General features: G+C 42.0%; 1 protein-coding gene across 1 annotated transcript in view; it reads right to left on the bottom strand.

The window, feature by feature from the left end:
* Positions 1 to 9,841, bottom strand: part of crip2 (cysteine-rich protein 2) — a 19,148-nt gene extending 9,307 nt beyond the window's left edge. The window contains exon 1 of the mRNA XM_005736565.1: positions 9,660 to 9,841. Within this exon, the coding sequence (XP_005736622.1) occupies positions 9,660 to 9,702 (43 nt within the window). The 5' untranslated portion in view covers positions 9,703 to 9,841. The remainder of the gene's footprint in view (positions 1 to 9,659) is intronic.
* Between the last annotated feature and the right edge of the window lie 1,030 nt (positions 9,842 to 10,871).

The raw sequence follows: 10,871 nt of genomic DNA, 5'->3' as shown, positions 1-10,871 counted from the left end.
AAACACATTTAAAATAAATAAATAAAAGTTACATAATGACTGCGCCGAGGGACGATAGATGGTCTCAGTATCCCAAAATAGTAACAGTGTGGGTGCAAATAAAATGCCATCGCATTTTCCTCTACCTGGTTACGGCAACAACATTAGGGTAAATGCACCCACTTGTGTAAACAAGCAGGCTCCTCTCCGGATACTCACATTTACACTGTCAACACCGACGAGAATGTGCCAAATCCTTTTAGCCAGACTGTCTTCTCTCACGACAACATGCGATTTGCTTCACTCAAAAGCACACACAAAAAAAGGATTCCACCATGACTTGATGTAAACAATGGAAGTCCTTAAGGAAATCACTGCTGAACAGTGGTGGAGCACCTCACCTGACATTCCTTTCTGCTTTTGCTTTATAGCTGAAGTAATGCCAACAATTCATGGCTTCTAACTGCGTTGAAATAGCCGGGGGCTGAAAACAGCGGGGTGAAGAAACACCACTGTCACACAGTAGATTGCAAATATTAATGAGTGTGACTGCTGCCTAACCCAAAACACAGCAACTAAATTAAATGTGACATAAGATATAGTGACATGACACCAAGTCTTGAGCTTGCATTTGATAGCTGATCTAAGAAACTTAATACGTGGTCCAAAGAAATGAGGCCATCGGCAAGAGACCTTTAGGAGTGCCAAAAATCAGCCTTTGGTGCAAGAAAGATTTCATTGGCGAGTTAAACACCGACACCAACAGGCTTCAATAACAGCTTTATGAATGCATATATAAGAGATTTACCTTGAGCAACACCCTCAACCTCTGGGCGACCGCTTTTAATTACAGGGGACATGCTGCCTGGTGGAAGGCAACCTGTCTTTAAACAATGGCATTCAACATGCTGACTGCAATCACTCTCAGGCAGATTAGTGAAGATTTTTGAGGCTACGTCCACACTGATGTGTTTTCGTTTGAAAACGCATCGTTTTCTCTCTGTTTTGGCCTTCACGCTGACAGTCCACACTGAGATGCCGTTTTCGCACAAGGAAAACGCACCGTTTTGAAAACGCAGCTTTCGCGTTGCAGTGTGGACAGCGAAAATGCAGACTTTTGAAAACGATGACACGTGTTAGTCATATGATGCAGTCATGTGACCAATAAAACTAAGATAGCGGAGGGCATCATACAGCAGTTTTGTTTGCGTTCAGTTTTGACAGCCCTATTAAAGCTTAATATCAGTATGTACATGCTCCAGATAGCTTTTCTTCAAATTCTTTAACTCTCACTCGCTTTTGCAACTTTGTACTTTTGTGTTACTCGCAGCAACAACTCCACCTCATTGTTAGTCCATTTAAAAAACTCGGTGCTTTTCTTCAACATTCTGCCGCGACGTTTCAAAGAGCCGGAAAGTAAATAAGCGGCAGACAGAAATGAGGCAGGTCGAATCTTCTTGCGTTTCACGCATGCGCAGTACTGGAACGTAAGCGTTTTTGACCATTTCAATGTGGACGCGCAACTCTGTGAAAACGACTGAAAACGCTAGTGTGGACGCGGAGCGTTTTCAGACGAAAACGCCATTTTCAAATCTATCCGGGCTAGTGTAGACGTAGCCTGAATTTCTGAATTTGTTTTTTAACTGACGTTCTGGATGACCTCTGAACTCTGTAAGTAGTTATTGTGAATTGTGACCCAAACTGATAGCACACTGGCTCCGTGCTATTGCCATTTTACTGCCATCTCGGCACACCAACATCATTTTGAAGACACCAACTGACTGAACGGTCGCAGACCTTGTCTCCGTCTTTGAAACAACCAGTTCAAAGGCAACAAGTTCATTGCACATGGTCACAATAATTTGGTCGCTTTCCCTAGTGCGACTGTAGCATAAGGCTGCCAGTGGAACTGGGTTACTCTTTTATGTTGAAGAAGCAAAATAAAAACAGAAAGGTCCACAAACAAGCATCAACCAAAGACAGCTGCAATAATAGCCTGGCAAAATATCTCAAGGGTGGGAACTCGGTATTTGGCAACGACCTCGTGTCCCAGACGTCAGTTATTTACTGCAAAGTATTTGCATTCAAGCATAAAAAACAAAACAAAATCTCTTAATTTGTTGAACTTAGAAGTGAAAATAAATTTCACCATGCAGATGCAGTCCTGACAGAGATGATGCTACTGTGGGAACACCGAGCTTTAAATGAGAAAGAGTGCTGGACGGAGGTCATCACTATAACCATATGATACCTGCACCACTGTAAGCTGCTTAACTTCATTTGTAAATTCCTGGTCTAAGCTCTTCAGTCCGCGCTCGGTTGCCCTGATTGCATTGTCAATATGGTTTAAATCACAGAGTGAGCCTGCTGCTGATCCCTCTGCTCACTGATTTATGCATTAGTCAAAGTAAAGGAGACAAAACTCGAGATACAGTACTGCACAACCCATGACCCATTTATAAAGAAATTACAGCACTAACATCCTCTCCAGTAGATCCCCAACCCAATAATCTGGTCTTATTGTTTTATTAGGAGTCACAGCATCATTATTCTAACTTTGTGTCTAACTTTTCCCCGGGAAATTGAAATCATAAGACGTCTAATGCAGAGGATAAAAACAGCAATTCAACATCAAGTAGATTCAGGATGTCTGAAAACAAATTACTTGTGTGATTGAGTTTCAGCTGGTAAGAATATCTGCTCCACTTGCAAACACAGTAGTACCTCAGAGAACTTTAAGCAGGTTATAACTTGATTTACCTTGTTTGTTCAGCTACAAGATGCCATTATGCACCAGACTGCATTAAGGCCGAACGCTGTTATGCTCAGACAAAGTTCCTCAGCCTATAAAGGGAGAGGCACCGGAGAAGGCCTGCAGCAAATGGTCTACAAACATCGGGTAATTGCACAGAACATTAAGCAACAGGACTTTAACAAGGGGTCTTCAGAGGAAATAAGCATTAAGGGGCCATTTCTCCAAATGACTTAATCACAGTTGCTTGATTGTCAACAGTAATGAAGGAGCTGCATCGAGACACCAGAGCTGACGACAGCCTGATGTACTCACCCCGGGTCAGGAGGAAATTTGTCTGCTGCCTAACTCGGAGTCATAACAGATAAAGGGGCTCGACGTACTGAAAAACATTTACCCAGCTGATCTCCCACCATGCAGTGCGGGAGGAATGTCAGCCGGGGGGGGGGGGCAGGCTCTGGAATTGCATATGGGTGCTCTCTTATCACTCAATAATTCAATCAGGGTGCAGTGGGGGGAAAATCTAATGTGTTTGACAAAGAGGAAGACAACAGGGCCACAGCTCTGCATGCAGCTGGAGCTCATTTCTGCAATGAGATTTAAAAAAAAAAAATAAATAAATAAAAAAAGGATGACTGTACCGGGTCCTGGTTTGTATGTTTAAGAGAACTCTACAGCATCAAAGCCAAAGGTATATAAAAATCGGCGGTTTGAAAGTGCTCTGAATTAGCTTGACGCAGCGTGCAGACATCAAATTAGTAGCTTATTTACATTTTTGCAAGTGATTAAGCGATCAAGTCTTTCGTAATGGTCATGATGTAACCGATGTTATTGTAAATATCTTGAACTCATGGCTGCCTGGCTTCTGTTCTGTTGCACCTTCTGGTAATGTGGACCCATCTGTTCAGCTTTTCCCACAATAAAGCCCTATTAAACACACTTACAAACCAAAACAAACACACACGCGTGCACGCAGAGACACACACAGACACACATACTCCCTCTCCATCCTTTTTCTCATTCCTTTCATCCATCAGTGACAGCTGAGTCCACGCGGGTGTTTCGCTTTTTTGGCTTTTGTCGCAGCAGCACGATGACTGCATGTCCTAATAAGCACCACACACCTGACTGGCAGAGTAAAGGGCCCCAAAGGCAACGTTGGACTCAAGCGTGAAGGGTACACAGAGGGATGTAAGAAAGGAAAAAAATAAGCAGCCTGTGTTTCCTCCTCTGCATCCTCTTACTGTTCAGCTCTCTAAAGTACAAATACCCTCAAGGACTTGTGACCTTTTACTCAACTTAAAGACAATGGCCATTCATTTGCACCCACAGGGGAATTAAGCCTCACAAGTGACTTTGGGGGCGTTTTAAAGTAAGGAATGTGTTCATTTGTGGCATCTTTATCCTGCCTAAGTGGAATCAAATTGTTCTATTAACTTGATAGAGCTGTGGCCATCAGCAAGTTTTCTTTAAAATTTACAATCATGTTAAGGAAGGAAGCTCTGAGGGATAATTTGTTAAAAAAAATCCATCCCCACTTGACAAGAAAATAGTTTTAAGACTGTCCAGTGCTATATCTGTTTAAACTAAAACTAAGCTGACCCTGGCACTGCTGTGTCGAACATCATAATTGATCTGTTCAGGATGAATGTGTGTCTGCAGTTCCCTGTGGTGCTCAGTGACAGCGCAGGGTGGAGAGCCATGCTAAAGAGCGGGTAGGAAACACTTTTTTGGACGAGTCTCCTGTTGGCTGATGCAACCCCATAGCAAAACTTAGCTCTGGAGGTCGTCTGTCGCCTCAGCCAAGGCGAGGTTTCCTCCCCAGGCTTTCTCCCTTTCTCCCCTCCCTCTGTGAATAAAAAAAGGCAGACCGCGTGAATCCTGTTGACTGACGTAAATGGACTGCAGTTGACTCGCATCCTGTCTGGGCTGGTCAAAGGAGCCGCAGGCAAAGCACCCTCACCGCAGTCCGTCTCAGTGACATGCTCACCCTCCCCAAACCCCTACGCATGCTTACCCCTACACCACATTTCTTCTCTAACCAGTCAGGACACTTAGCCCAGCTTCAGGGATTTCTAAAAGATCTATTCTGCATGTACAGCTTAGAGTAGCGGGCAATGCATTCAGAAGTGTAGGCAGGATCACTGAAATTTCTTTAGCTCCAGCCAGAGGTAATTTTGATAATGAAGCCCTGAGGGAAAGAGACGTCATATGACGGAGGCAGAAAATGTAGCAGCTAAGTGAAATCATCTGAGCTGTGTAAAGTGGAGTATTAAAACAGAAGAGTGTGGTGTACTGGAGTGCCTCGATTTAAAAGTGCACAACACTTTCAAATTGACATGTGATTTTTAATAACAAGGACCCAGTGGTAACATCCACAATAACACCAGCATTAGCCATTTGGGGCAGCAAATGTATCTGTAGTGGCTACTTTTCGGTTAACACAAACAGAAAAAAAGAAATTTGATATCCACTGGCAAAATGTGCAGTTCCTACAGCGATTTAAATCAAGCCAATCCATATAAACCCATGTTAAAATGACTTCTTTCAATTATATTAGGGCTAAACTTAAGCATGATCGGGGCACGGCCACTTTGTCTGGGAGGTTGATGCTAGCTGTGTGCCAGGCTTTTAGAGCATTTCAAATATTGCAAATATGGCTTCCTCTATGGTTAATTGTAATAACAGCCCATCCAAGAAATCTGTACTCCTGTTACACAGGCTAAAATTCTAATGTTTTATATCTTTGGTCTTTTATATTTAGCACCAATAGGCAGTGTGAACACATCCTGTTACCTAACAAGCATATAAATTAGTAAATATCATCACTTTTGGCTCCAGATAAACCTGAGATGACCAAAAACACTAAAACGAGCAAAATGTTAATGGCTTCAAAAGAGCCTTAAAACAATGGGTGGCATCATGGGGTTATCGCCATCTTTTATATACAGTCTAGTGTGTTAGTGATGGTCTAACTAGGTAAGACTAAGCAGCTATAAGTCTAGCCCACTTACTTACCGATTTGCTATCGAAAGATAACTTTCATGTTTTGATCCACTGTTGTCATAGAAACAGTGGGTGTTTTGGTAGCTGGTTGCAGACAGGGCAAAAAGATTATTTTCAAACAGCTCCAAATAAAACTCAATCTACTGAAAACTGTTGAATTTCTCAGACAAACTTGGATTTTCTGATATATTAACCTTGAGTGACAAATAAGTCACATGGTTCATGTACGTCATGCCTGTTTCTCTTGCACTCTATCATATTTTGCTTCTGAACTTCTAACAGTTTTTCCATCTCACACAAACAAAACCTGTTATCCAACTATACCTCATATCTATAAGATTTACAATCTATCACCTAGTGTTCTGTGTTTTATCAGCCTCCAGTTTTTACTGGAAACCTGCCACGTGACTGCACATGTACTCTCTATGTATAGAGGGCTTCAACATAGCGATACGTTTAGAACATAAATACAACAAATTGTGCTTGCTGAACAAAATCTATTTGTAAAAAAATATAAAGAAGGTGTGTTGTAATAATGCAATCTCTAGAACTAATGTAATGAGCAAGCTATTTGGGTGAAATGCACACATCCACCTTTGTTTCCTCTGTGCCGTTATGTAACAGGTCGCACTGCTGGAAGGCTTGACCTGTGTGGGGAGGTGGGGTAGTGGGGAGCTCAATTGTCAGCACCCAGCTTAATGCCATCTCCATTAGGGGATCATATTTGTGCCTCAAAAAGGCAGAGAAAAGGGACTCTCATTGAGTGGCACACAGGAGCTGATAGGTTATGCAATGGCACTGAACAAGAGGCAACAACTCAAGAAATGATGTTACATAACTGAAAAGGCACATTCACACAGCCCACTGGGCAGCCAAGTGGAAAACAGGGTACTCTAGCGTCGACAGAGAAGAGGTGAGGGGGAAAAAATAGGGGTATTGTGTAGCTGTTTGGGGTAAAAGCGGGGTTTAAAAAAAAAGATGGTGTGTGGGAAACAGTGCCCTGGTCTCTGTGGTCAGACTGAGGAGACGAAAGTATTCGGTCTCACTAGAAGGACAAATGTACGGAGAGACAGAAAGAGCCCTGTGTGAATAGAGATGTCCTTTCTCATTATAATGCATGAAGCACTTTGAGAGTCTCAGTTTAAATAAAGGCGAGCCATCTCACCCCATTTCCCCCGGTCCTTGTAGTTTAAAGAAAAAAATAAACCGGGAAGAGGAATTCAGGGCCTGAGGCATTGCTGACCGAAAAAGAGGAAAGAGAGCCAGAGTGAGAAAGACTACTGAATGAAAGAGAGAAAAGGGAAACTCGCAGCAGAACACCATAAGTTCCCATTAAGCTCTCATTTGTTCAGTTAGCTGCACAAAGATGCATTGCTCCCGTTTGTTATGAACAAGAATTGCATCACTCGGCTGAACTTGGGTGCTCGAAACAAGCTCAGCGAGCCGTTTTGTCCTCCTTCACACGCCAACAGTGTCAGCAAATAGTGCCCCGTGTATTATGAGCATCTCCATACCACAGGAACTAACAGACGCGTCACCGCAATGTGGACGCTGAGAATTTTAGTAAGCAAGCCCTGCAATTAAGAAGTGACCATCTCTGAGATGTTTGCATTCTTTTAATACCAGCATCAAGAGCAGCTTCCTTTTTCTGCTACTGCTTATTTGGGTTTCTTAAAAATAAGCCTGCGCTTTTAGGCTGCAGAAGCTTTAAAAGTAGAGAAAACGTTCCAACATGTGCATCGAGTGGCAATGAAATTGAACTGTCACCACCGGAAGACAGCTGTCCTTTAAAACTGAAAGGAAAATAATAATAAAAAAAACCTCCTTTTCCCCAAACCGAAAGAATTTCCATCCCAGACTGCGGCTCACCGAGGCCACTTGAAATAATGTCCCCAACCCCCAAAGCCCTACAGTGGGACTTGCCAATCAGCAAGAAGACCAGGTGGGGAACAGCAGGGTGGGCCCATCTATACAGCACACCACAAACCATCACCAAAAGAAGAAAAGGGGTAGAGCAAAATAAGATGGAAAATAGATAATTTTCTCCATCAACAACACATGTCACGGTATATTTCTAAAGCACAGAGTTTTTATTTTCCACTTTACACCCCCATTCATGCCTTTCCCTCTGACTTTAACAGTTTTGCAGAGCTGAAAATTGATCTCTGCTCTGCATTTTTCATCACTCTGCAAAACCAAATGGCTGAGAGGAGGGCGTGTGTAGGTGGAGCCACTGAGCTCATCTACAATATCTGAACTTCATCACTGACATGTTGACGCTCAGCCTGTGGGCAGCTAAACTCTTCTCCCTCCCTGACCTCTCCCTTGTCTCGTCATAGTTTTCACAGCCTCCCTTGAAATGGCTAAAACTTTAATAATACCTCCATTCACACCTCCCCTGATCTCCTTCGCTGGATGAGTGCAGTTAATTTAGTACGCACTGGCTTCCAGTAGGCCTACGCCGTCATCTTCATTGCTCTCCACCCAATAACACACCCCAACCAAAAATAACTCCGCTAGCCTGGATCTCAACATGTTACATAAAAAAACATCACACATCACTAAGGAGCTGTGACTCACCCACTGCAGCGCATTACGGGTATGGTGCATAAAATTTGTATTGGAGGAAAATAAATCTTATTTGTGCTGATATTATTCCATGCCGATGACTCTCGGGACCCATAGGATGAGCAGCAGCTGGGATATTCACTGCCACCCGTGTTACATAAGAGGACTTCCATCCACTAACATAATTGGTTTTGACCCCCGTAACAGCTCAGATGTGTGCTGTGAAGTGTACAACAGATCGGTACCCAAGATTTTTTTTTCCCCCAGCATGCAGTCAAACACAAACACAGAAATACTCAGAAGTTCAACTGCATAACAGCAATAAAAACAAACTGAGGAGTGAGCATGCCAAGTGCAGCTTTCAGATGTAAATGCTCTCCTTTAATCCAGCGCTCTGCGCGTAGATTACTTTGCACTGTAAACATCTGTTGCAATGAATATAAGGTGCGATCACTCTCACTGTGACCGAGTCGAAGCTCACGGCTCAAGTGGGTGTCTTGTTTTCATATTTTTATTTACAAAGATGTGATAGATGCATGTTTTCAGGTTTTCATCCCACTGACGCAGCATGATGTTGCTCCGCTCCTCTCTTGAGTGGGCAATCTCAGCATATGGCATTTCTGCACTCTTGGCAACGGCCTGCATCAGCCAACTCTCCAAAGCCAACTGCCAGGCTTGGATGTTTACCAAACACAACAAATTAAAAATGCCACAGATCAGTGTTGAAATAAGATAAATCATTCATCCAGTCTTGTGTAGACAAGTGTAAACAGGGCATGTTTCCATTCACATAAGTTAGAAGCATTTAGTGTACAAAAATAAAATCTATTAAATGTTTGCACTTTGTTTTCACTTATTGGGTCTTTTGTTTACACTAACCCCACTTTCACGTCGGCTTCTAGGTTTATCAAAGTATTTCTCTGTGAATCATTTACTTTGTCAGCAACCTTTAGTCTAATAAGACATGTTAGGAGGTTTAGCTGAAAGAGATATTCCTTTACACATCATTATACATTAAGTTATACAGTTAGCTACAGTTTCACAAATTCTTCAAACAAAATACACCCAGTTCATGTTTACATTCAGAACCTCATTTAAAAATCAGCCATTTTTAGCAAATGAGTGTAAATGCTAGTGCTAGGTCAAATGTTTGTCTTTTTATTTTCAATGAATGGACTTTGAAAAAAATCAAAAATAGTTTATATCCCATTCAAAGCACCGCTCATGGGATTTCTAAATTAAGAGGATTAATGTAAAAATAAAAATTACATTGATTGCTGTGATGAGTATATTTAGCTAACGAGCCAAAAAGTAATTTAAACACGCTGGATCCCTTAAACCGGGAATCACTTACCGAAATACACCGTCTTCTCACACTTAGGACACTTTGAGGCCATTTTTGAGTGTGGTGGTTCGAGTGAAAGTGATGTGTTTTGGTTGTCCGCAGCGGTCTCTACTCTCTAATCGTCCTCTAGCTCTGCTCTCAACAGCAAGTGTCCCGCTACGCTCACAGAAGCTGGAGCATCTATTCAGCTAACGGCTCGTCATTTACATAGCTCCGCCCCCCACGCTATGAAAACACTCCTAATGCCCCCTTCAAGAATGGTGGGAAATGTCACAATTTCACGACAGACTGGTAAAAACGCCGAAGTTTTCAGTGAATTTTCCGAAAAGCTCTACTGAAAATTGATTGTGTAATTTGCAGAACTTATACGTTGCATCCTACACTATATGAGCTTAGACAATTAGACAAATGTTACTTGTTCGTCACTGAAAGTGCACTTTGACGCTTGTGTGCTTTTGTATTACAATTTCTGGCAACATAATTCTTCAAAAAACAAAACAAAACAGCAACTAGTCAACATCTTTATCCTGTTTAGTCACATGAATATGGATTGAAGGTCTGGGGAAGCTTTTCCCATGGTAAGTAAAATCCATTGATTTTAAATTGTGTTCCAAACAATGTGTCTGTTTAATGTGTGAGTGTTGAAAAGTTTGTCTCTTGCTGATGTCAGGATTGGGATGAGGCTTTGTTACTTTAGAAATCTGAAAATCCTACTTTAACTATTGAGTTTAGCTACCTAGTTGCTTACTGAAAAACTATGCGGATGCTTTTAAGGAGCTTTATTTTCTTGATTACCTTTATCTTACTAAAGAGGCAGTAACCCAGCTTCTAGCTTTGCACAATCTGGAATCCTCTGGGTCTCCTGGACGTCCCTGTAGCCAAAGCAAAGACAAAAGGTGATCCATGCTTTAGGGATCACAGCTCTGATCCCTTATAAGAACCTGCCTGCGGAAATCAGCCTTGCTGAATCTCCCTTAATTTTTTTTATATTTTTATTTGTTTCAGCTGCTTCCCTTCATATGCTTTCTGTTTCTTCTCATTTTTACCCAGTTATCATATCTTAATTAACTTGTATTTAATTAAGATAAGGGGGGTTGTTGTCTCTCATGCACACTTTAACTTTAAACACGGCTAAATGACATGCTGTATAATCTGCTTTCTTTAAAACATGCTTCAGCTTCAGAATCTTTCAAGCTTGATTTTGAGTTTTAAGTCTTACGA

The sequence above is a fragment of the Pundamilia nyererei genome, unplaced genomic scaffold (assembly GCF_000239375.1).
Source record: "Pundamilia nyererei isolate P.nyererei 1_Seehausen unplaced genomic scaffold, PunNye1.0 scaffold00070, whole genome shotgun sequence".
NCBI classification, from domain to species: Eukaryota; Metazoa; Chordata; class Actinopteri; order Cichliformes; family Cichlidae; genus Pundamilia; species Pundamilia nyererei.
This window is presented reverse-complemented; position numbering and strand designations above follow the sequence as displayed.